A 26,498-nucleotide genomic window follows, 5' to 3' on the forward strand; every position below is an offset into this window, starting at 1 on the left:
TTTGTTCATTGATGCATTATTTATTTATTTATATTCAAGATAGGGGCTTGCTGTTTAGCCCTGGTTGGTCTGGAACCAACGACCAGTCCTTGAACTCACAAGATCTGCCTGCCTCTGACTCCCAAGTGCTGGAATTAAAGGCATGTACCACCACTATCCAGCCAGATATTTATTATTATTATTATTATTATTATTATTATTATTATTATTATTATTATTATTATTATTATTATTATTATTATTATTATTATTATTACTGTGCATGTAGACTCAGGTGCCACAGTATGCATGTGGAGGTCAGAGGACTCCTTTGTATCCTAAGTTCCGTCCTTCCATCTTTATGGTAGTTTCAGAGACAAAATTCAGGTTGCCAGGTTTGCAGTAAGCACCTTTACCTGGTGAGCTATCTCACTGGTCTCACTTTGCTCTTTTTAAACGTGAATGTATTATAATATATTATATTATATTATAATTTATTTGCACATATGTATGCACGTAGGTGCCTACAGAGGCCAAAAGTGGTAGTAAGCCACCTTATGTGTGTGCTAAGAACCGAACCCCGGTCTTCTGGAAGAGTAGCAAGTGATTTTTAACTACTGAGCCATCTTTCCAGCCATCCCCCTCCCCCACTCTGTTCTTAATGCCGCAGACACAACCTTTTTCAGATATTTCTGTGGGCTGCTGGTGGCTTTGCTCATCAAGTACCAAAGGTATCAGAGTTAGTGCCCTGTGGGTCAGATGCAGAGGGACTTGGGCTCCATGGAGATCAGCTTCTAGGGGCCATGGGCACACTAGAGCTCACAGCGGGGGGGGGGGAATACTGGGATGAACTAGCCCCTGAAATTACATCCTTGCTGGCTTCTTCCCTTCCAATGCTCTGTTCCCCCAGTTCCTGGACCCGTTTCTCCTGGAGACATCTTCCTATCAAACTGTTGGCTCCCAAATGCTCATCTTACATCTGCATCTTTAAATTCGCCTTTAAAACATGATGATAGCACTGTGGATATTGGTCATGACCTTGAGTAGTGGCCCTGTGACTCAAAGACCTGGACAGTAGGAGTTTTATGACCGTGAGGGGAGGCCTGTGATCCGGCTCACTTGTGACCGTGCCTAGGAAGTCGAAAAGCACACCACACCCAGAGTCGTGGATGCATCATTTTGTTGCTCTTTATTTTGGCTCCTTCCCAAATACTTTGCAGCCTCCATCTTGGCTTCTTTTCCAAGAAGTTGAAACTGCCTGGTTCTTGCCATCTTCACGCCATCCCTCTGCCCCCCACAGAATATTTCAAAATCAACCCTGAAACAGGAACTGGTACAGCCCAGAGGCATCTAGGCCTATGTTAAAGTGGGGGTGGGGAAGAGCAAGGGGTCCACAGGGGAGCATCACACTGGGGGGGTCACACTGGGGGGAGTCACACGGGGTGGGGAATCACACCGGGTGGGTAAGTGTAATAGGACAGGCAGTGTCTCAGTCCAGGAGTTCCAGAAAGTTCTGAAACAGCCATGGCTGCCAGGGAGAATCATAGCACAACCTACAAAGACAAGCGGCCTCCACGAGGGAGGCACTCACTTCCCCTTACCATAGATAAAAATAAAAGCCACAAAGCCCTCTAACTGAACACCACACATGAAAAACTCCACATGCCCAGATCAGCTCCCTCAGAAGGGTATGTGTTTCAAAGGCAGGGACCACTGACCCCAGCTTTGGCGGCTCTGGGGCCTGACCTGACATGGTGCTGTAGGCCCAGCTGGACGGAAAGGGGGCTCTGTTTACAGAAGACACCCTTATTTCTTCAAGGCAGTGACTGGTGTCCTGGGTGCTTATTCAGTACATGGGGGGGAGTGTTTCTAAAGAGTACACCACAGCAAGGGCAAAGGCTTTAAATGTGGATTTTGCCTGAAGGGGACACACCAAGTCTATAGCTAGTTTGTGCTGTCGGAGCCCAAGTCTGTGCCTGTTGCTCAGTAGCATGCAACCCATGTTGGTTGCATAGCTGAGGAAATAATCCAAGGTAAAAATCCTGTTCCCCTAAAAATGCAAGATGGTAACCCTTTCTTCGGTTATAACATGGGGCTGTTTAACCCTTCAAAGTAGAACTGATATTTCTTATATTCCTAGCCCTAAAGGACCTTCTTTATTTAAATAATTTATTTTTCATTTTTTAAATATTATTTATTTTATTAGTATGTGTGTGTGCCTGAGTGTGCAGAAGTACATGGAGGTCAGAAGAGAGCATTAGATCCCCTGGAACCAGAGTTAAGAGGTGGTTGAGAGGCACCATTGTGGGTGCTGGGAACTGAACCCAGGTCCTGTGCAAGAGCAGTCAGAGCTCTTAACCACTGGGCCCTCTCTCCAGACCCTACAAATCTTATTTTTATTTATGTATATGAGTTTGTGCACAGGTGTGCAGTGCCCCTCAGGGGCCAGAAAGGCTACTGTGTCCATTGGATCTGGAGTTACAGACAATTATGTGTTCTGGGAACCGAACTTGGGTCCTTTCCAAGAGCAGCAAGCACTCTTGATTGTGGGCCTCTCCTACTCCTGGGGCTTTTCTAACTGAAGCAGAGGGGATACATTTGCCTGTGTTTGGATGGAAGGACTTTGGAAAGTGTGCTGGAGAATTCTACCTCCAGAGCAGTAGCTGGCCGAGAACCCATGGCTGAGGCTTTAGCCTGACCAGCATCCTTAGACATTGGGGCCAACTTTCAAGGGGAGGGACAGGTCATTTCTTAGGCTCCAGGGAGGCCCACATCAGGCTGGTGGTGAAGAAACTATGTAGCTGTCAGGAGGGGACAGGGTCCAGAATAGGCAGAATGGTGGGAAGAGGGGCCCATGGACTGGTCAGAGAATTGAGGACCAGGCAAGAAAAACAGGGGAGAGCATCTTTACATACTGAACTTTGGACCACGGATGCTAGTCTGGGGAGGGCAGCCTGCATCCACAGTGAGTGAAGAACTCTCTTCAGCTAAGACTTATTTCCAGAAGATTCTAAGCAGAACGGTTGGACCCTCAGGCGGCGGGGGACTCTGCGTGTGCAGGAAGATGGTGAGGAATGAATGGTTGGAGGGACCCACCACGAGGCCCCGAGGGAGGAGAACGTGAAGTGAGGGTGTCATTCAGGGTATACCAGGACCCTGGTCCCGTCCCTGGGGGTCTACCTTGAACAGAAGAGCAGGTGCTGGGAAAGCCAGTCACCCCAGGGTCTCCTTTCTCTCTCCCTTCATTCTCATCTAGAATAGAGGCTGAGGATTCTTGAGGAACGGTCTGACTACACGATTTGCTGAAATCTGGTTTTCCCTGCCAGAGCTCTGCACACCAGCCATGTGTCCAGCAATTTTCAGGGGGGATGGTTGTGCTTACTGGGGGGAAACTCCAGTGGACACCGAGGCCCTTTCCAGGGACAGCAAGGCACAAGTACCCCCAATACCACCCACTTCTTGAAAGGGAAGGACTTGGGGGCACAGGAAGGACCTGGAGATTACAGGGGAGGAGGGTAGGCCAGGGCCCCTGCCAGTCAGGGCACCATGTGCCACCACTTAAAGGTGAAGGGCTTCCTGCGGACGTTGGTGCCACAGTGCACCTCCCCCAGGAACTTGTGGTAGGCAGAGATGTCATCAATGAAAGTGCAAGCAAGGCCCAGGGGCTCCAGCAAACTTCGAACATGTGTCTCCAAGCAGCACTCCTCCTCCACCTGGGGCCCGAAAGGTTTGGGGATGCCCAGTTCCTTGTCCAGCACGATCATGTTTACCTGGGAGGGAGGGAGTGTTTAGGGAGCAGCCGCTGTTTGCCTGCAGGGGTCAAGACCCCAGATCCCTGTTACTGACCTATGTAGGAGGTGTTATCAGGATCCTCCTTTAGAAGTGGGAAACTGAGGCCCAGATTGAGCTAAACCTTGTTTGTGCTGTGACCTTCTGCAAAGAACTTGCCTATCTGTTAAATGGTCTGGGGACACTTAGTGAGAAAGCAAGGTTAAGCCTACCATCCCTAGCAGGGAAGGGAGGGCCTCAAAGAGGACAAGTGGCAGAGGTGGGATCACACAGCAACTCAACTGGGCCTTTCTGGACCGCTGTGCCCGGCTGGGCTGGGCATAGCATGAGGGGCTGGGGCAAGAGGGTCTCACCATGTTAGGGAAGAAAGCTCTGGCCTGGCGGTCTTCATCCATCTTGAACAGAGCAGGCAGGTCAATGATGTCCCTCTCAGTCAGTGCCAGCTCCTTCTTGAGGATGTCACGGTTCCAATCCAGGCAGCGCTGGGGGAGAGGGAAGGAGGGGGCACACACAGTCACTCTGCCTGCATTCCAGAGAGCTTCCAGCTTAGCTGGTGTCCCCGTTACCTCTCCAGAGTCTCTCTAGCAGAGCGAAGGGACAGTAGTTTTTGTTTATTTTTGTCTGTTGTTGTTGTTGGTGTGTGTGTGTGTGTTGTTGTTGTTAGTGGTGGTGGTGGTGGTGGTGGTGTGTGTGTGTGTGTGTGTGTGTGTGTGTGTGAATGATATGGTCTCTCTGTGTAGCCCAACTGGGCTACCCTAAAACTCTCTTTGTAGATCAGGCTGCCCTTGAACTTACAGAGACCCGACTGCCTCTTCTGGCACATGGATTATAGGCGTGCACCATTATGCCGGCCCCAATGGTTCATTTTCAAAAATGAATTTTGATGCCCAGCTACCAATGAACAGAAAATACTAGAGACTCCTGCTAATGCCTGCTAACCTAGCTGCCCCCCAAAGGCTCTATTAGCCTAGACCCCCACAACTTAAACTTTACAGTAGAAAATTGTTAGTACCCGAGCTTGCCTAATAACCGGCAGACATGACAGTCACACACCTGACAAACCATAAAATAAACAGAGACTGAAGTCAGCCCAGTCCTTGCTGAAAACACAAACTGAAGTGACAGAGACTCAGGTGGCCCCATAAGGTTGTGCCCCCTGAGCACAACTAATGAGGAAATTCATTACCCAGCTAATGAGGAAAGTGTGTGTGGGGTGGTGCTGGCCTCAGGGTTTAAACACTTTCTCTGCTGTCAATCACTGCACCTGCCGCCTGGGCTTCTGGCCTTGGCAAAGCTGTGAGCTAAACTGCCTGGCTTCTGCTAGACTGCGGTCCAGGGCTCTTGTTACAGAGTGTGGGGCTGTGTGTGTCTTTGTTTCTCACAGGGGTCACTGTGGGGTGTGTGTCTCTGTTTCTCACAGGGGTCACAGAGGGATAATCAGAGGTCGGGACCCAAGTAGCTGGGGAGGCGTTGGCTTGACTTCAGCGGGTCCTGTGTAGCTCCCCTGGGACTCCGCAGCCCTGCCACGCATCCTGCAGAGCGTGGCTGGGTTGTACCAGATTCTCTGACCTTCAGGGCCCTTGGCACTTCCTCTCACCCCAGCAATAAGGTCAGGGTGAACAGTGACTCAGGACTAAGCAAACGGGTGCTCGGAAACTCCCCATCCACAGTGATCAGTTCAGGTTGACCCACGTCAGACTGAGCACAAGCTCTTGTTTAAATGCTGTGGGGCAGCTATGTCTTCGTGGATGGCGTGCAGTATTTACACGAGGCTTTGAACTTCTACAGCCACGAGGGCACCTGCACATACCAACGAACACAGAGCTAGAAGAGCCGGGAGCCCTAATCAGCCTGTGCCTGAGATCCACACAACAGCAGGATTTTGTGCTGGAATAAATCTTAAACAAACCCTGCCCGACCCTGACCAAGGCCCTGTGTTGAAACTCCATCCCCTTCCCCTCACTGCCATTGCCCAACTCAGTTGCCCACTGTGACCTACATCCTGATAGCAAGGTCGAGACAGAGTCTAAATAGAAAGCCGCCTTGTCTGGGTTTTGCATGTAGCCTCAGAAGTTGCACTAACTCCCCATTCCCCGAACTTCCTGTATAAACCCCAAGCATCCCCTTTGCAGACACCCCTTTCCCTGTTATGTCTGCCCCCCACCGTTTGAACAAACAGTCCAGGCTGTGGAGGCCAGATTCAGTCTATCTTCTGTCTCTTTAGCTGCCTCGGAAAGCTAGCCTTGCCTCTTCTTTTGTTTGTTTTTTCAAGGCAGGGTTACTCTGTGACGGCCTTGGCCTTGGTAGACCAGCCTGGCCTTGAACTCACAGAGATCTACCGGCCTCTGGTTTACAGGTTGTTGTCGTAACTCAGTTTAAGTAGCCCTAGGGATTGAATCCAAGGCTTTCTGTGCAAGGCAAGCAAGCGCTCTACCAACGGAGCTGTGTCTCCCCCCCTGGGTATTATTTATTTCTGTCTGGGTACAACTTTAAGACTCAGGCACTCAGAGCGTGGTGCCTGGATCCAACCTCCTGAAGCTCCTAAGTGAGGGGTGCACTCAGGCCCACATTGCCCCGGACGGACGGCAAGTCTGAAGCATTAGTGAGTTTTAAGAGGGGGATGGGGTGGGGTCTCCTGTGAACACTTTTCTAATAGAACACTGGGGCTCTGAACTTGTCCCCTTAATGGTTCATTTTCAAAAGCAACCTGAGGCCCAGCTACAAATGAACAGAAAATGATAGACTCCTGCTAATGCCTGCTTGTCTCGCTAACCCCCAAAGCTCTATTAGCCCAGCCCCCCAAACTTAAACTTTACAGTTGAAAACTGCTAGCAGCCAAGCTTTCCTGACAACTGGCAGGCATGGCAGTCATGTTTCTGACAAACTATAAAAGGAACAGGGCGGAAGACAGAGACTGAAATCAGCATAGTCCAAGCTGCTTTTCCAAGTTTCCCAAGTCTCCCGCTGGGCTCTCGGCACCTGGAGGCCTCTGCCTCGTCAGCAAGGTGGAGGGAGGAAGAGTACAACAAACAAATCCGTCAGGTGCTTGTGGAGGCCCCTCTGGGCCAGAAGCCCCAAGCACCTGACATTTCTCCATCAAACCAGCACCCCTGCCCCACCGCCATGCACGCGCATGCGCACACGCACAGAGGCGGCCTTGCGCATGGACCCTCCAGCCCGTTCCCCCACCTGGAAGTACTGGTTTTCCTGCGAGAGGCTCTCGTTGGACAGGATCTTGTTGATGGTGATGCGTTTGCCGCTCATGCCCCCCAGACCTGTGGGGATCAGAGAATGACAGGAAATCTTAGCTGCCTGGCTGGGTGTCCCATCTGAGTTACCTATTGGCAGGGATGGGGTGGGGGTGGTCTCCTACCCAGGGACGCACTATACAGTCCTCTCCCTACACCCACCATGTCCCTGAGCCAGGAAGCAGGTGTGGGCATCTCGTTTTCTCTGGCAGGAGGAGCCGACACCTAGGTGCCCCATTAGACTGTTAGCTGATCCAATACCCTATCCTGGAGAGAGCCCGCCTTTGACTCCAGCCCCACAGCCCAGAGGCTTCAGTGATACCCAAGTGCCTGCGATCTGTTCTTCGGTCCCACCGCTAGGGATGGAAGCCAGAACCTCAGACACACCAGATAAGTATTCTGCCATAGAACCACATCTCCCGGGGCTGGAGAGATGGCTCAGTGGTTAAGAGCATTGCCTGCTCTTCCAAATGGTCCTGAGTTCAATTCCCAGCAACCACATGGTGGCTCACAACCATCTGTAAAGAGGTCTGGTGCCCTCTTCCAGCCTGCAGGCATACACACAGACAGAATATTGTATACATGATAAATAAATAAAATAAAAATTAAAAAAAAAAGAACCACATCTCCCAGCCAAGAAAGCATTCTTTTGAAAGTTTAATAATATGGATTAACTTAGCAGCGACCCCACCGTGTCCCTGTGAGGCAGCTGCTACTGCTAAAGGTGAGGAAAGGAAGGCACAGAGGTCCATGATTCTTGAAAGTTCCACCCATACACGTGGCCACACAGCAGCCTGGCTACAGGACTGTGAGCTGTATATATCAGCTTTTCGAGAATAGGGTTTCTCTGACCTGGAAACTCACTCTGTGGACCAGGCCTTGAACTCAGAGAGACCCTGCCTCTGCCTCGGGAGTGCTGAGGTTATAAAGCTGTGCACCACCACTGCTTCATATATTTGATTAAAATTTTTCCCTTTTAAATTTTTTATAGGGTCTCTCTATGTGGTGTGGGTTGGCCTTGAACCCACAATCTTCTGCCTCAGCCTCCCAAGTGCCGAGACCTGGTATATTTGATTTTTGTTTGATCTAGGAAGAGCCTGGCAGCTCTTTGCACATCCCAGGCTTGTGACACCACAGCATCAAAGAGATCAGGGCTATGGGGCCAAGCCTCATGCCTGGCAACCCAGGAGAAACCCGCCAGCAGGTCGCTAGCACAAAAGGATGGCAGTCTCAAGTGGGTCTGTTCTCGACACCGGCAACACTCAGTTGCACTTCTTGGACAAGGAGGACGGTAGCATAAGCATTAACCAGTGGACTTTGAGCGTCAGATACTAGCCCAAGATGTGGCAAAAATAATTTAAGAAAAAAAAAATGCCGAACGGGCCAGAGACAGTAGAGGTTATTGTTCAATGCTGTAATATGTTGGGTTCTAAGTGGTGAGGATGACGAAGAGGTTGGTCTATTTTACCACAGTAAGAGCGTGCAGAGGTGCCCTGGCTCTCTCACCCTGTTGGCTGGCGGGATCCTCTTTCTCATGATTAATTCAAGGGCAAAGCTTATCTCCAGGTCTGCCCTACTTCGGAGGGAGATGGAGTCTCCCTCCAGCCCCTGCAGGCCCTGCCAGCTGAAACCTCCACCCTCAGCACTGCTTCTCTCCTCCTCTTTACATTTCTGGGAGGTAGGGGTGGAGCAGAAGGGGGTGTGGCTTAGCAGTAGAGCTCATGACCATGAGGGAGGTCTTGGCTTCTATCCCACTGTTTTGAAAACACAAGCTCCTGGATGCAGATGACATGGCAATCTGGGCTCCTTCAGTCCCTCTGTATGTTTGGTACCCTTTCAAGTACTAGTTCTGAAGACATACTACCCTTTTCCCTTTTGGATGTCCTGGAAGTAAGGACCCTCCTGCCCCCACCCCTGGAGTGTGAGGATTACAGGTGAGCACCACCACATTGGGTTATGTAGGTGATGGGACTTGAACCCAGGTCTTTGTGCATGCTGGGCAAGCACTCTACTACCTCTGCATCCCTAGCCATGTATGAATTTTGGTTTGGTGGTAGAGCTCAGTGTTCAGAGACAAGGTCCTCTTGAGGGCTTTCCGGGATTCCAGCTAAGGGTCTGTGACCACTCACTGTGGCAGTTTGAATGTAACTGGCCCCCATAATCTCAGAGGGAGTGGCACTATTAGGAGGTGTGGTTTTGTTGAAGTGGGTATGACCTGTTGGCAGAAGTGTGTCACTGTGGGGGCGGGCTTTGAGGTTTCCTATGCTCAAGATACTACCCAGTGTATCAGTCAACTTCCTGTTGCCTGCAAGATGTAGGACTCTCAGCTACTCTCCAGCACCATGTCGGCCTGCATGCACCATACTCCCTGCCATGATGATAATGGACTGAACTTGTGAAACTGTAAGCCAGCCCCCTCAATTAAATGTCTTTATTTATGAGAGTTGTCATGGTCATGGTGTCTCTTCACAGCAACAAAAACCCAAACTAAGACACTCACCCTTGAACATAACGGCCTCCCCATGGCCTTCCTTCTGCTTCTCTCGGAAGAGCTGGTAGCAGGCTGAGGTGCTGGCCATGAGCAGCCGAAACCCCTGCAAGAGATGACCTGGTGGGTGACACTGTCAGGGAGGGAAGGTGGCCAGGATGCACGAGGGACTAGGGCCCAGGCTGCAAAGCACTGTATGCCTCCCATGCTGGGTGTCACTGGCTTCCTGTCTCTCTTAGGACTGTGTCTCACTTTTCTTCCATCCTGGACAACAGCATCAGGTCAAAGTACAGACCCCAAAGTGACCTGAGATGGCAGGAAAGGACGTCTCCAGAGGGCTAGGCAGCTCGCAGAGAACCCAGGGACACACAGTGGCAGACAATCCTTTCATTTCAAAAAAGAACAAACTTGCCCAGAGCCTTTGGCCCAACCCCGTTCCCTAGAGTGTTCTGACCAATGAGCCTTTATCTAGGTGTGACTGCTGAGCACATGCATGGCTAGTCCAAATGGAGATGGGCCTAAGAGTAGACTAGGAAGATCTGGCTTGAAAAAAAAAGATAGAAAATAATAATTTTTGCACGGGGCTGGCATGGTTGGCAAAGTGCTTGCCCCACGAGTATGAGGACCTGAGTTTGGGTCCCCAGGATTCACTATGGGGGGAAAAGAAAGCCAGACACTATAGTGTAATCTCAGCGCGGGGTGGGGTGTGGGGTGCTGGGAAGTGTGGTGGTTTGAAGAAGAATGAGCCCTCATAGGGGGCACAGGAGCATGACTGTCTCTTTACGGGTGGCATGGGTTGTATGTGCTTGGAGTGAATCTAAGGGGAGATATCCCCTGTCTCAATGCACCCTAGTCTTGGGGACCGGCTCACCTTCGTGCCTGGGATGGGGACGAAGGTCATAAACTCATCTACATGGCCTACAGTCAGCCAATCAGAGTAGAGCTCCACGGGCGCCTGCACCTGCTGGGCCTGCAGAAAGTCACGCACCACCTTGGTCATCCTCCGGCCTCCAGACCTAGGGCAGGGTTGGAGAAGAGGAGTCTTTTAGGAGGTTATCCCTGTGCCCCTGCACCACAGCACCCCCAGGGTGAGATGTTCAGCATCTGGAACCTAGGCGCCATCTGGGTGAGCACAGGTGGGAGCCTGAGCTGAGACCCTGGTGCAGGCAGAAGGTACTGGAGTCCCAGGCGGAAAGATGGTGCGCTGGCCACAGTCAAACCTACACGGAGGGCTGAGTACTCAGCTTTTGCCCCGGGGTTTGCCAGTGAGCAGCTGAGGTCGGCCCCCATGCTCAGCATGGAATCGACATGTCTATGACTTCACCATCTCTTCTGAGGCAGGGCAAGGGCTTGGTGCTCCACTAAGGCACAGGAAGTAGATGCTGAGCGGATGAGTGACCTCTAAGTTAGGGCAGGGTAGGCTAATGGTCACTATTCATGTCTCCATAGACAGTAGAACATTCTAGGTGGGCCAAGAGACTTGATACTCAGATCCTGGGTGACCTCAGGTTTCAGGCAGCTCTTGAGAAGTGAGGACCCAGCCTGCTTACTTTCTCCCAGCAACTGTTTGGATCAGGGAAGAATCGGCCTTTTCATTGATTGGGCAGAGAGTACGATTATCATGGACAGCTAAGGAGCCAGGGATTCACGCCTGTGAGGCTGGGCCATGCCTTGCTCTCTTCATTTACAGGGAGCCTCCACTCTCCCACTGTCCTCTGCCAGGGAGCCCCCACTCTCCCATTGTCCTCTGCTAGGGTGCCTTCGCGAGGTTCCCACGCCCCTTCCCATCCTGGCCTACATCTCACCACAACCCTCCCATTTATGGAAGAGGATTACTGGGTTGCATATTAGATCTTAATTTATACTTAGGTGTAAAGGCTAAGGTGGCTTTCTTTCCATGAGTGTCTATTGATTTGCTGCACATCGCGACAGGGGCTCTTCCCCCCTTAGAGTCACTCCAGCTACATACACCCCAGACCACCCCCAAAGAGACAGCCATGCTCTTGTGCCTGCCACCCCCAGGCCTGCCCTGGGTTATCTTACAGAGGGAAACTGCTCCCGATGAGGATCCGGCCAAGAGGGTACGCCTTGCCGTTCACCGTCACTGGGGGACTGACCTCCAGATTCCCAAAGGAGTCGAGGCTGGTGACTTTCTCAAAGAGAGGCTCCCGGGTCACATAGCCAAAATCCGGGCCCTGGGCACAGAGAGGGTATACATCTGCCTTTAGCCTCCTGCAGCCAGGAGCCCTCTTCCCCAGCAGCCGTGCTGTGGTGACAGCTGGTGAGGTCTGCAGCCCCGAGCTCTGGATTCTCCGCCTCAAGGATGGCTGCTACCCGAGGCTAGCTCATTGCCGTTAGGGAGTCTGTGAAAGGTCTGACACAGCGAGGGAGTAAGTGTGGGTGCCATGTGAGGGAGTGCACCCCATCTCTGCCTGGGCCCTGGCCCCTAGGCACAGGCACACAATGTGATAGCAAGATCTGGCCTCACAGGTTCTGGTGACCTTCCTGGCCACCTCAGAATCTCCCTGACCCTGGGTTTCCATTTCTGTGAGAAGCGTCTTCAACCAGGAGGCCCCAGGCAAGGTGGTGAACTGATCATCCCAAGGCTTTTCTAGACCTGCCCAGAAAGAGAGTGGTGCATCCAGTCCCACTGCAAATGCCTTCGGGCATCTCCCTGCAAGGCACTCAGGGCCACATGACTTGCTCTGGCCAATGGAATATGAGCAAGATAGGAGGCTGGCAGGCCCACTCTCTCTTCTTCCTACAGGAGGGGAATGACAGTTCTCGGCCTGGCTATAGCTCTAGAATGAGGGCAAAGAGACACAGCCAGGCATCAGTTCAGGCGGTGAGCAGCGGGAGGGACTAGTTGCTGTTGGTTACTAGGTTAGGTTACTAGGTTAGGGGGCTTGTTTGTCACTGCAGTCTTACCTAGTGACAGCTGACTGATAGTCACTCCTACCCAGCCCATATATATATATATAATCTTCCATTCATTCTTTTTTGATTAAAAATGCAGTGATCTTCTTTGTCAATTTGTATTAGAGCAGGGAGTAACTTGTGTGACCCAAAAAGCCAAACCAACCAACAAAAAGGCCCTGTGTGGTAGGCAGATAAGGCTTACACTGACTGCCTCAGCTGAGAGGCTCAAGGGACAGGCATGCCCGGTGGGGTGGATGGCAGCAGCTTAGCACTTTCTCACCTGGGGGCCCTTGTTGGCCATGTGTGAGCTGGCCACAGGTGGCAGCTGGGGCTTTACAGTATCACACAGGCCGGCAGGCACGTAGCACAAAGCCGGGCCTGGCCCAGCCTCTGGGAACAATGCAGTCAGGCCTTGGCACCAGGCCAGGCTGGAGCCCTGAAGACAGCTGGAGCCCAGGGGAAGAGAAAGGACATGGCTGGGAGCTTGGTTCTTGTTCCTGCTGCCTGTGGTAGCCCTGGGGTAGTCAATTTGATGGCCCTCTCCCCTAGTGTCAGGGAAAACAAACGGTACCCACATGGAGGGCCTCTGAGGGCAGCCTCCAGACCACAATGGCCACTGACAAGGCCTAGTGACAATGCCTTGATTGAGTAACAATCTTGGGTAAAACCCCCGTCTTCCAGAAGCACACACTGAGGTTCATGTAAGTTCAAAAGCCTGCCCGAGGACCCCTCTTTGATATGGGGTGCTGTTCAAGGTCAGGGTTCTCTCTCATCCCAGAGTGAGGCTTGCATGCTGCTTCTGACACCTCCACAGAGGGGACTTGGGCAGGGTCACCTCTGAATGACCTGACATCTATAGTAGGATCTGTCCTTCATGTGACCGTGGGAAAGCCAGATCTGCTGGTGTCTCTGTAACATGCCCCACACGGGCTTCTGGCTCAGTGTGAAGGGCAAAGATGCAGAGAGGCAAATTTCAGTCCTCCACATGGCTCGAAGCCACAAGGTCGGGGTGACAATGGCTTCCAAGACGGGGAGGAGTCACTGAGATTCACATCCACAAAGTCCTGGTGAGTGTTGACATCTATAGGCTTCTGTTTTGCCTCCTTGAGACCCCCATAACTACAAGTTGGAAGGTTGGGGCAGCAGCAGGGGCCAAGGCCTCTGGGCCTGGGTCTTGCTCTGCCTCCCATGGTTCTCATGTCCCACAAGACAACTCTCCCAGTTTAGAGACTGCATTGGACCTCAGGGCCCACAGATCCATCTTGCAGATGAGAAAACAGAGGCTCGGCGTGGAAGACTATAGTTATTTTTGGGTGCCCCATATTTCTTGACTGTGGTGTCCTCTAAGAGTCCCAACTGTCACCCCCCAGGGGCCCCCAGCATCTTACCAGGAGCTGTTTAATTGGGAAGTCCTTCAGGTTTCCATCTCGAGGGGAGTCTAGCACTACCGGGAAGCCTTTGTGGGGTGCCTCAATGTAGCCAAACTCAATTTCATCCTGTGGAGGAGGACAAGGAGGGCTTTCAGCTGTAGTGGTACCCAGGGGTGTCTGGAGCAGGATGGATGGGGCGGTAATCCCAGCTGGATGTGGGGGAAGAAAGGGGAGGCTGGAGAATATGAGGTCAGCCTGGGCTACATATTGAGACCCTGGTTTAAAAAACTTACGCACAAGGGGCTGGGACTATAACCCAGGTGCTAGAGTGCTTGGCTAACGTACGTCACCAAGTCCTAGGTTCGAGCCCCAGGGCTACATACACTGAGCACAGGTGCCACATGCTTATGGCTTATGTAATCACGTAATCGTAGCACCTGGGAGGTGACTGGAGGAGGAGGATAAGAATTTCAAGGTCGGGGCTGGAGAGATGGCTCAGCGGTTAAGAGCACTGACTGCTCTTCCAAAGGTCCTGAGTTCAATTATCATCAACCACATGGTGGCTCAATACCATCTGTAATGAGGTCTGGTGCCCTCTTCTGGCCCGCAGGCATACACACAAACTGAATATTGTATACATAACAAATAAATAAATATTAAAAAAAAGAATTTCAAGGTCATTCTCTACGACACAGTGAGTTCAAGGCCAGCCTGGGATATGGGAGACCTTGGTGCAGAACCAACAAACATAAAAAACACAAGCAAACTAGGCGTGGCCTGTGCACCTGTAACCAACACTCAGAAGGCACAGGCCAGGAGCTTGAGAGTGTAAGGCCAGCCTGGGCTACGAAGTGAGCACCTGACTCAAAACGCCAAAAAAAAGCAGAGCCAGGGAGATGGCTCAGCAGGTAAAGGAACTTCCTGGCAAACCTGACGACCCGAGTTTGATTCCCGGGACTCACAAGATAGAAGGAGAGAAGCAGCTGCTCCAAGCTGCCCCTGACCTTCTCCGTATGTGGGTTGTGGTGTGTGCACCACCCCAATAAATCAACACAATAAGGAGATCTACCACAAAACGAACACAAAAGAGCTTGGCTTGGGAAGCGTGTCTCATCTACAGTCTGCCTCTGGCCCCAACTCTCCTGGTAAGAAGCAAATGACGGCAGGGCATCTTCCCACAGATTGCCTCTGCCCATAGCAAAAGGCACACAATGATCTTGTAGTGATACTGACCTCATTTAAAACACATAAATAGCTATATCTTAAATATATTTCCTTCCAAGAAACAGCTCAAGAGTATTCTGTGTCTTCAGTCACAGGCTGACCTTTTTCTTTTTATCTGCCACAGAGTACTCCCCGTGAGGTTATCACCGGCCCCCAAGAATGGATACAGATTATTTTAGTCTAGGCTGCCACTAGAAGCCACACTTGTTCTCCCCAAGTCTCTATGCACACGAGCAGACAGCGGAATCCACACACACACACACACACACACACACACACACACACACACACACACGTACGTAGCTGGGTACCAGGGTGTTGACAGCAAGCCTCTTTGAGTCAGAGCCCTTGCTGCGTCCTTCCCCTGGGCCCAGCCAGGCCCCTTTCACCTGGATCCAGCGGTCTCCGCGGTTCATATACTGGAAACAAACTTTCAGTTCGCAGCTGGTTTTCTCCACCAGGTTCTTCACCTCCTTCAGGAACAGGTAATTGTCCTTCATGCTGAGGAGTATAGGCAGAGGACAAAAGGAAGAGTTGGGGGGGGACACACACAAGTGTCACCCATCTTGGGTGGTCGCAGCTGCTGTCACTCTGGACTGAGTTGTGGTGATGAAGCCCTGCCTGTGCCCATAGCCACTTTGTAAAGGCCACTGGGGCCGTGGGCCACATAAGCCCACCCACTTACACAGTTTTTGTCAAGGTCACATGGATAGATAAGACAAGGAAGGGACCTAGGACCCCGACATGCTCTCTGGCTCCCCAGAATTTAGAAAGTGCTGTTCCTGGGGTATGGGAAATCCTGGCATGAAAGGCAGGGTGGGCAGAGGACCCCTCTGGAACTGTCAGTCATACACATGTGGATCCTTCTTGCCCTTCCTGCTCATCTTGATGTGCCAACCAAGCACAGAGTAGACACTCAGTAAAAACTGCTGAATGAGCGAGCAAGATGAGCCAGGAACCTAGCCACACACAGTAGAGGGCTCTGAATGGGAAGAGGAGGGGGAAACATGGCCTTTGTGACATACAGCCGGAGCCAGGATAAGTGTATAGATGTAGGGGCATCATCTCAGCCCTTACAACAAGCCTGTGGTTTGTGCATTTCAGAGAAACTGAGGCACAGAGAGACCACATGAGCTGCTGCAGGTTGAATAGCTGCTAAGCGGGAGAGGCAGAATTGGATTTAAGTCAGTTGGGCCCTGAAGCCCACCCAGCTCTTGGCCACTCTGCCACACTGCCTTGTAGATCAGACCATGCCCACCCCTTACCAGCACACAAACACTGTGACGGGAGGCAGGATGTTGGGGGTCATAATCCACGGTGCAATCCGGAACGTCACAGTGTCTGTGAAGATGGGTGTCAGTGGGATGCCCTGGGTGTGGGAGAGAAGAGAAGCACCAGTGAGCCACATGGGGTACCTGTGGTCCCTGCTTCCCTCTCGGTGGGTGAGACCGACAACAATGCATTTACTGGGAGCATTTACTGTATGCTGAGAAACGGTGCCAAGTATTGTTTCTATGTGCATGTACAGGTCTATGTTTCTCTGTGTGTATGTGTGTGTGTGCGTGCGTAATGCCCATGATGGCTATAAGAGGGCATCAGATTCCCCTAGAGCCAGAGTTACATGCAGGTGTGAGCAGCCCAGTGCCAATCATGTGGTTGCTGGGGAATGAAATCCACACTTTTGGAAGAGCAGCAAGTGCTCTTAATTGCCCAGCCATCTCTCCAGTTCCATATACTACATATTTTTGCCTGTACCAATTCATTCCCAGGGAAGAGATGCTACTGTAATCCTTACTTTTCAGATGGGGGATCTAGGAACTGCAGAGACCTTGCACCTATCCTGCACACACACTTTGTCCATCGTAGTTACCAGGTCCTGGCCAGGGGTATCGTTACACAGGGGAGGCATGTGGCTCTCACCTCTGCCATATACTCCAGCAGACTGACGTGGATGGAAACCAGGCCCGAGAAGCTCTCGTCGGGGAAGCGGAGGCCTTCCACGAAGAACAGCAGCTCCGCAGAACCACCCGTGTACTTCACCACGTGGAAGAGCTTCTGCCGGCCCAGGATGTGAATGTAGCGTTGGCCGAAGAAGGGGTCTGTAGGGGATGGACCCATGTTAGGACCCTCTCCCATCAGGAGGTCAGGGGGCTGGGGGCAAGGAGCAGAGTGACTGGTCCTTTAGACACAGAGAGATGCACAGTGAGAAACAGCACAGGAGGGTGCTAACTGGTCATTGTCATAGTCTGGGCACACTGTGTGCCAGCTGGCTTCCTCATCTGGAAAACGAGCTGCCTGGGGAATGAGGGCGGATGGGAGGGCACGGTTAGCATAGCAGTAGGGAGGTGTCAGTCCCATTTTACAGAGGAGGAAACAAACTCAGAAAGCAGAAATGGCTGGGCAGGGCCAACAAGTCACATCTAATTCCAAATGCCAAGTTCCTATTCTTTTTGTATGGATAAGACATGAGTGTGCCATTTGTTTGAGAAGGTTTCCTCTGTATTGTGGAAGCTCCGCTGTGTAGATCTTAGGTGGGAAGGAAGGCGCTCCTGCCCCATGAAACCGCCAGCCCTTTACAGTGACTTCCCCTCTGCCTGGAAGACCAGAGTCCTCAACCCTTCCGGGAGTCCTTTGTAGATTCCTAGAGAGCAAGCCAGGGTCCATTCCGCATCGCAGCATGTACAGAATACATGCTGCCAGGGTGAGAGACGGCCCTGCCAGGCCATCTGCCTGTCTGGCACATAGTCATGTTTAATAAACGTTTGTTGAATGAAGCAATGGCTTCCATCAGTACCCACAGGAGAGGCCCATGGGGGATTTCAGGGCTGGTTCAGAGTTCATGAATTGAATTACTTGGCCAGCATGAGAAAAGACCTTCAGGAGTCAAAGGCCACGGGGCAGCCTCTGTGTCTAAGAGATGCTCAGTGATGATAAGACAGCGGATGTGGGGAGCATCTAACGGCAGCGTCACAGTGGAGAGCTTGTCCGTTACTCAGGGTGGGGAAGGGCAGGGAGGCAGGGGAGACTTCTGACTAGAGGGAAGTGACTTTGAGATGCTCGTGTGGGGCAGCAGGGTGCCTGCGAGGATGTGGAGGGAAAGAGATACTTGCATCGGCAAAGGCCTGGACATAGGACCCTACACAGTTCCACAAGCAGCTTCTTTAGGCCCTGCAAAGCTGGAAGGGCAAATCAGGTTCAGTTTAGTGCTTTTGATGATAGTACAGCAGCTAATGACCAGCTGCCCATGGGTTAGAACATGAATCGGGACCATTCCCAGTCCACAGCGCTAAAATCTGTCAAGTCCAAAGTACCCCAAAATGCAGGCTTGAGACAGCATCTGCTTTAGGACAGGGTGCTCACCTGGACCCTGATTATGAATGGCACCATGAACAGTTGACCTTTTTGTCTTCCCAAGTCAGAGGGACCTCAGGCCAGGCATCCTCCAGACTTGGCAAGTTACAAACTTTCTGTGAATCCCGTTGATCTCTCAAACAGGTCACTCAATTGCTAACTTGCGGACAGAGGAGATGTGGCAGACAGAGGTGGGTCTGGTGGGAGGATGCGTTCTGCGCAGAGGCTGGCAGCTGGTGGCTTTCTCCTCCCCTTGAAGCCTATGCCTTGTGATTCACAATGTGTCTCTATTTGGGGCTGCTTTCTGGCAGTTAGTGCCAGCGCCAGGCGGATTGAATCTCACGCGGAAACAACATAGCCCTTGTTTCAAAGAACCCCAGCTTGGTGCAGAGCCTGCCACCCTCGGTATGGCTGCCTGTCCCTGCAGGCACCGACGATGCCTATCTATTGAGTGGCTCTCCAGCCTTGTGCTGGACCTGCCAGCCACCCCTGTCCTCTCCTGATGCCCAGTACATGGCCCTATTTGGCACAACCTTTCCAGTTGCAAAGAGACGGATAGTGTGACTGTCTGTCTTGGCCTGTCTGGGATGGAAGGGTGTCTTGGCATAACAGACCTTCCGTGCTGAAAATCAGGGAGGTTCCGGACAAATGGGGACATGTTGTTTACTATGTCCTTGGAGGAAAAGGTGAGTCCCCCAGTTGTGGGGGTTCTAGGGAGACTTGAGACTGGAGGAGCAGGTTTCTAGGTCCTCCAGGGAGCACTGGAGATTTCTGTCATAAAAATCACCAGTTCATATAATTCCAATCAAAGAAATAGCTACTGTTATACAGAGTACAACTGTTGTACTGTTGTACATGGGCCAGTGTGACAGTGGGGACCCCTCTGCGGTCCATGCCACCCCACAGAGGAGGCCCTCAGTGATCCCAGAGTCTGGCTCCTGACCTTGTGGGGGAACTGGACTGTCTCTCCTAGGACACAGGTCAGGACACTGAAGTAACATGACACATTACACACAAGGTACTCAGATTCCAACAAAATTCCCCATAGGCTCATATGGAAGAAAAGAATATTGGACCAAAGAGTAAGATTAATTGTCCCTTTTGCCAGGCCCTTGTGACTCAGAGTATTCTCCTGTATCATTGTCTGTTTGATACAATGTAGACTCACTTGAGAAGGGGAAGTCTCAATGAGGAACTGTCCAGATCAGGTTGGCCTGTGAGTATGCCTGTGAAAGTTATCCTTAACTGGTTAGCTGAGGTGAGTTAATGTGGGTAGTACCATTTCATGGACTGGACCCTGCATTGAATGAAATGAAAAAGGAGCTAAGCTGCCAAGGTGGCTTCCCTGCCGTGATGGACAGGAACCTGGAGCTGTGAGATTGAGTAAGCCCTTTTTCTTCGAAGTTGTTTTTGCCAGAGTACCTTATTAGAATAAGCAGGACATGCAACTAAGACACCTGGAGTCCATATCTAAGGGAAACTGATTAGGGAGGCAGACCCAGGAGCCATCCTCCCTGTGGGATGGCGGCCCAGCTAAGACATCTAGGGGGACACCCTCCATCGGCTCTCAGCAGGAGCTTTTTCTTGCCTGCTCAGGACTCAGTGAAGTAGAGAGGTGGGAGTGGGCCCAAGCCTGGGTATACTCCAGTTAGCAAAGCAAAGAAGCATCTAGAGAATGCCTCAAGTCAATGCCCAGGCTGGGTCAAAGCCCCAATTAGGTCCTCCTGGTCGCCTTCTGTCACATGGCGACTCTCAACTGGACCCTGCAAACATCAGCTTCTCAGCCTCCTGGGGCAGCAGAGCCAGCCTGACTTCAACCGTCTGTCAGAGCCCAGAGAGGAGCATCATAGGCCTGTGCACTAGTGTCCCAGCTGAGTCCCTCCTTGAGGTTAGGGTGACTGCCCTGTTTCTAGTGGATCTGTCCAGAATGGGTCCCACAGTGAGGCCCGAGGCTCAGGCTCCAGACAGAAGGTCCCATAACACCTGACAAACTGCAAGATGCTTCACAGAGAGACTCTTCGCGTGGGTAGAAGATCTTAACAGTTCTGCCCCAAACCCTCTGGGGCTGGGGATGTGGCTCAGGTGTAGAGTGCCTGCCCAGTATGTACCAGGCTCTGGTTTGATCCTCAGCACCACATTCTAGAGCATGAGGGTGGTGCGTGGCTGTAATCCCAGCACTTGGGCAGTGGCTACAGAAGGTTCACATGGTCAAGGTCACCCTCCCTTCCCTACAGATGGAATTAGAGACCATGGAACCCTGTCTCAACAAACAAACAAAAACAAAACCCCTGAGTGACTCTTCGCTGTGCTAAGAATAAAACGCAAACCCTCCCAGCTTTGTTGGCTGACTCTCTAAGCACAGCCCCCTCCCAGGCCTAGTCTTTCTGCTTCTCTAAAGCACTAACCCAGTCCCCTCTTCCAAGCCTGCTGTACACTGTGCCTTAGCTTGTTCCTCCCCAGCCCCTCCCCAGCTCCTCCCTAGCCCCTCCCCAGCTCCCCCAACTCCTTCCCAGTTCTTCTCTAGCCCCTCCACAACTCCTCCCCTGCTCCTCCCCAGCTCCTCCTCAGCCTCTCCCTCCTCCCCAGCTCCTCCCCAGCTCCTTCTCATTGTTTCCTTAGAGTTTCATCTCTAATGTCACTCCCAAGAGAGGCCTCTCAGGACCAAGTAGCCAGCTCAGTCTCTGTCCCTGGGACCTTTCTTGTGACATGTCTTCCTCACTCAGGGTGGCTCCTCCAGGGCAGAGGGGGTGAGGGGAGAGTTATGTTTACTGTATTGGCTCCCGGGTGGTTCTATGGCACAAGCAACATAGTGGCATTCAGGACACTCTGTCACCACCAGGAGGAAGAAGGGCAGCCATGGCATCATCTCCAAGGACCTTTGAAAGTCAGAAGTGCCAGACAATACCTGGAGGAAGTGTATATCTGGCCTCAGGTATCATGAAGGCAACAGGACTCTGACTTCAAATGCCCTTCCTCCCCTGGCCACTGGAGAGAAGTGTGTGGACACAGGCCATTGACTCTCCTCAGGGGAGAAGAGATGTGTATCTATAACTCACTCTGTGGGCTCCACAGCCTGGGGCACCTGTGCAGAGAGAAGGCAGTGGCCACAAGGGCTTTGGGTGGGTGAAGGACATGACGGTCACTCACTCTCCACGTAGAACACGCCCACTTTGTCCGAGTCCGACATGGAAATATACAGGACTATCTCGTACCCGGCGGGCAGGCGGTCGGGACCTTTGGTCCGCAGGATCATCTGAGACATGTCCTTGAGGTCTGTGGGTAGAAAAAGGGGGTTAGGAGGAGGGCCTGAGGGAGCTGGTCTCGCCACGGCTCTTACCCTTCCGACCAGGATGCATGCATCTTTAGAACTACCCAGAAACTAAGGGAAAGAAGCTTATCTCCCGCCTGGGAGAACTGGTCAACTCTTTGGGAATTTCCTTCTCTCTAGTCTTGTTTTCTCATAGACTAGGCTAGCCTGGAACTCACTATGTAGACCAGGCTGGCCTTGCACTTACAGAGATCTACCTGCCTCATGTATGTGTGTGTATGTGTGTTGTGTGTCTGTCTGTATGTCATGGAGTGTGTGTGTGTGTGTGTGTAGGTCAGGGAACAGCTTGCAGGAGTCTATTCTCTCTCTTTATCTCGTGGGTTCCAAGAATTGAATTCAAGTCATCTGGCTTGGTGACAAAGTACCTTTACCTTCTGAGCCATCTTGCTGGCCCCTCCAGGGTTTCCTCTACCTATGCATATAAAGGTGCAGCTGAACTGTATTTACATATCTGAGTGCTAACCGTTTGAATCATTATTTCCTGCCTCACCCCCTGCCCTGCCCGGGACAGGACACAATGTTCCCGTCACCCCTCAGGGTGGCCCCACAGGCACCTTCCTTGCTGTAGACCTTTTCATCACTACAGTCCTCCGTGGGCAGCCAGGGTGTGTCTCGGTCACAGTTCACCAGTAGGATGGCCCCCTGGCCTTCGGGACCCCAGGTCCAGGACGCCTGCAGCAGGCAGCAGAGACACAGGTTAGTGCCCTTCCCTGGTTCAACCCAAGGGCACTTTCCTAAGGGACAGACATGGTTAGGAGTAGTTCCTGCCCACTGGGACAGCAGCTGGGACCTGGAAGGCTTGAAGGGCCCAGAAAAGACCCATATGATCACCCAAGTTCAAGAGCGGAGAGACAGGAAGGCTGAACAGGGCATGTGGGCCTCAGCTCTGGTGTGAGGTGACCATGCCTGGCAGAGATGGTGGCAAGAACTGGCCTTCTAGGACAGGCTTGAGGTGACTGATTCCAGACACGCTCTGAGTACTCCCAAGGGGGCTGCCACCTTGCCCTGCTTTCTGTCCTGCAGCCACAGGGCCCAGAGCAGACTCCAACTGGATCACACCACTTCCCTGTTTGAAGCCCTTGCTGTCAACTCAGATAAAGCCTGGATTCTCTGGTCTTCCAGAGGCTGGTGAGACGCATGGCCTTTGCACCTGGTCTCTTCATCCACTTTGCCCCAGCCACACGAATGTCCTCTGCACTCTAGGAGTTCCCAGACCTTTGCCATGCTGGTCCCTCTTCCCCAGTCAACTCCACCACTCTTCCTAGACTCAGTGCACCTGACCCTCCTTTAACTTTATTCATACAGGGTCTCACTAAACAGCCTTGGCTGGCCTAGAGCTCTCTATATAGACCAGGCCTGCCTCTGCCTCCTCAGTGCTGGGATTAAGGGTGTGTGCTACCACAACTCCCTGCCCCTAATTTTAAGAGAAGAGGCCTAAGAGGAACAAATGCCTTCCCTGGGCAGCCTCTGTCTCAGATGCATTGATTCTTCAGACCGCTCTGTGACCCGTGCCAGGGAAGCTGATCCTACAGCGAGCCCGGCTTGCTGGGGTCCCTCCCTGTTGTGCAGCATCTGCATCCAGCTTTGACCTTCAGCCTCCCGCCTTGTGAGATGGTAGCTGACTGCTTTGGTACACAGCTCTGCCTGAATGCACCGTGCAGTCCCTGCAATGCCCTTCAGGTCCTCCCATGCCAGGGTCCGGACAGCTGCCCCCCTGCAGGCCAGTAACCTTCTTAGGGTTGTTCTTCTCCACCTCGCCATCTCGGTCTGCATCCACGTCCAGCGAGATCTCTGCAGGCAAGAGACCAGTGTGAGCTGAAGAGCCAGTCAGATAGTGAGAGGTTGGAGGAGCCCAGTGGTAAATGGGGCAGTCCCCCCACCCCCCACGGTTCACTTGGCTGCTGGGAGAGGGCCTTGCCGAGGTCATCATCTCCCGTTTACATGCTACCGCCTCCAGGGAACCTCAGCAGACACATAAAGCTTTGGAAGTGGGGGGGAGGTGTCCCTGCAAACCCTGGTTGGGGTGGTAGGCTAATCCTCACTGTACACGTGTGAGAGACTCAAGTCACCTGCCCAAGGTCACAAGTGGTATTAATAGAGTCACGGGGGGGGGGGTCACGGTGTTTCGAATTCCTTCTTCAGGCCTTTCTCGGAAGCATCTGTACATACACATGGCTGTCTGTCTGTCTGTCTGTCTGTCTATGTTTCTACCTCTGGCTTTCTCTCTTTTCCCTCTCCCCTCATTTTATTTTTGTTGTTGAGAAGAAGTCATGTCTTTAGCCCCCATCCACCTAAGGGAGCCTGTGATGCCAGCTTCAGATAGGCCAACTAGGGCAGGGTCCCCGTGGACCCTTTCTCTTGGGGGAACTTTGGCATTCCAGAAGCTCTCATGGGAAGGCTCTGTGGAGCCTGTGGGGCAGAGAGGAGGTTCAACATGAGATGGTCTTAGGCTGGTGCCGTGGAACAATCCTTCTGTACACTGTGAATATGTATTACTCTCATTGGTTAATAAAGAAGCAGATTGGCCTATGGCAAGGCAGGATAAAGTTAGGTGGGACATTCAAACTGAGGACATGGCAATGAAGAAGGGTGGAGTTGGGGAGACGCCAGCCAGCTGCTGAGGAAACAGGATGTATTGAGAATGAGGTAATAGCCATGTGGAGAAGCATAGATAAGAAATGTGGGTTAATTTGAGCGTAAGAGCTAGTTAGTAACAAGGCTGAGCTACCGGCCAAGCACTTCTAAATAATATTAAGCCTCTGTGTCGGTTATTTGAGAGCAGGTGGTCAGGACAGGAAAACTCCACTTACAGATCGGAACTCTGGTTCTCCAGTTATGAGCTGTGTGACTCTGGGCAGATTCCACAACTTCTCTCAGTTCCTATCCCCTCACCTCCAGCATGGGGTTCTGGTTTAGCAACTGTGCCAACGGAAACAGCTGGCACTTTCTGAGCCATACCTATCCATGTGTGGGACTATTCTGAGTGTGGGTGTTTACTGGCATCCTGACCACCACCTGCAGGATGCCAGTAACATTTCCCATGCCTCCAGCTGCGGTCTGACAGCCTGGGGAGGTAAAACTGCCCCAAGTTAGAGGATGGAGGGAGGAGGGCGAGGTGTTGCTGGGGAGGTATGGGAGGACTCCCAGCATGAGATGTGAGGCTTCCAGGCCTTGAGCTGCCCCAGTGAGCTTGTCTCATGATAACTATGACTTCAACTATGGCAGAAGCCGTGTGGGAAGGAATGCACACAGTCAGTACTTTGGCAGGCACACCTTCTTTGGGTGGAAGGAGGATCCTGACACAGGGAGGGTGCTGATGGTACCCACCCCTGGTTGCATCAGCCCAACAAGGTCCAGAGTCACATCCAGGGCTTCTTTGGTCCACAGTTCTAGTCCCACTGGCCCAACCATGGCTTTTGTGGGTGCGGAAGGGAGTGGGAAGACCATGAGGTCCTGGGAAGAGGCACTTTCTGGTGTCCCATCCTCCTGGACCTTCTGTAAGCCCTGTGCTACAAGGCCTCCCACTAAAGATGGCTATGCAAGAGGCCCCGCCAGAGTACCTGCTGTAACTAGGCCCTGAGCGAGCGATACACAGTAGACATCGCTAGGAGCCTGTGGCCCCGGACAGAAATACAATCACACCCATTTCAGAAAGGAACAAACTCAGGCTTTGAAGAGCCACTCAGCAGTCAGCAACGTTGCTCTTGAGTGAGGCTGGAGCTGGCAGATGATCCCAGAGCAGAGGGAGGCCCTCTAACCGCAGTGAGAGGCCGTGAGAGGCCGAGGTGCAGGGACAATGTTGACTTTGGCTCCCAACTTCACCAACTTTCCAGCCTGCCACGCCCCATTCCATGAACAGTGCTCTGCCAACTGTCGACACTCTCCAGGGCTATTCTCCCTCTGAGAACTCCAGGAAGGAGACCCACATTGCCACGCAAACCAGGAGTCTGAGGCCACCCAGCAGGGAGGTGATACAGCACATACCCACGTTCTTAGAGTGCGGGGTGGCCCTCTGACTCCAGACAGTTGACCCCTGGCTGGCCCAGGCTGCCATCAGACCTGGACAGCGTCCAAAAGCCAATCTCATCTTTAAAGTTCCAACCTGGGCTCCCCTGAAGGTCACTGGGCACATCCTCACAGTGGAGCCTCGTGATTTCATTTCTAGGCCACAAGGGAACATTGAAGTTCCTTATGGTGGGTCTCCTGTGTCTCCCATGAAGGCATCATGGGAGATGATGAGGCACTTCCGGCCATACTGAAGGAAGGCTCTCCCTCCCTCCCTTCCTCTCTCCCTCTCTCCCTCTTTCTTTTTACTTGTTTTTGTGCCTTGGCTTGAAACTCACTATGTACATCAGGCTGGACTCAAGCTCAGACCCCCTTGCCTGTTTCTCTGGTTTCCTAGAGCAGCAATTGGAGGTGTGCACCACCACGCCCACCTCCTTTTTCTTTTTCTAAGTTTAAAGTTATGTGTACAGTTGTTCTGCCTAAATGTATGTCTGTGCCTGGTGCCTGGGAAGGCCAGAAGGCACTGGATATCCTGGATCTCCTGGATCTGGACCTACAGATGGTTGTGGGCCATCATGTGGGTGCTGGGAATCAAAGCAGGAGCCTCTGAAAGAAGAGCCAGTGTTCTAAACTGCTGAGCCATCTTCCCAGCCCGTATTTCCCTTTCTGATAGGGTCTGGCTATGTTGCCCAAACCTTCCATCCTCCTGTCTTAGTACTTCTAAGTACTGGGATTGCAGATGTGTCCCATTAAGCCTGTCTGAATCATTTTAAATCAACACACACACACACACACAC

At 52.1% G+C, this 26,498-nt stretch overlaps 1 protein-coding gene across 2 annotated transcripts in view; it reads right to left on the bottom strand.

Annotated features, from left to right (window-relative positions):
* Positions 1–1,149: 1,149 nt before the first annotated feature.
* The window catches only part of Padi2 (peptidyl arginine deiminase 2), a 42,697-nt gene continuing 17,348 nt past the window's right edge, over positions 1,150–26,498 (bottom strand). Inside the window, exons 4-17 of one of the 2 annotated variants that reach the window (XM_026781998.1) lie at positions 23,426–23,487; positions 22,251–22,368; positions 21,516–21,641; positions 18,128–18,193; positions 16,938–17,116; positions 16,283–16,386; positions 15,407–15,518; positions 13,812–13,919; positions 11,548–11,699; positions 10,376–10,520; positions 9,517–9,610; positions 6,958–7,043; positions 4,122–4,250; positions 1,150–3,749 (exon numbers count right to left, since the gene is read on the bottom strand). In XM_026781998.1, the coding sequence (XP_026637799.1) occupies positions 3,516–3,749; positions 4,122–4,250; positions 6,958–7,043; positions 9,517–9,610; positions 10,376–10,520; positions 11,548–11,699; positions 13,812–13,919; positions 15,407–15,518; positions 16,283–16,386; positions 16,938–17,116; positions 18,128–18,193; positions 21,516–21,641; positions 22,251–22,368; positions 23,426–23,487 (1,715 nt within the window). In that variant the 3' untranslated portion in view covers positions 1,150–3,515. The remainder of the gene's footprint in view (positions 3,750–4,121; positions 4,251–6,957; positions 7,044–9,516; positions 9,611–10,375; positions 10,521–11,547; positions 11,700–13,811; positions 13,920–15,406; positions 15,519–16,282; positions 16,387–16,937; positions 17,117–18,127; positions 18,194–21,515; positions 21,642–22,250; positions 22,369–23,425; positions 23,488–26,498) is intronic. The other variant, XM_005352921.2, reaches the window with a different exon arrangement.

The sequence above is a fragment of the Microtus ochrogaster genome, chromosome 10 (assembly GCF_000317375.1).
Source record: "Microtus ochrogaster isolate Prairie Vole_2 chromosome 10, MicOch1.0, whole genome shotgun sequence".
Taxonomy (NCBI): domain Eukaryota; kingdom Metazoa; phylum Chordata; class Mammalia; order Rodentia; family Cricetidae; genus Microtus; species Microtus ochrogaster.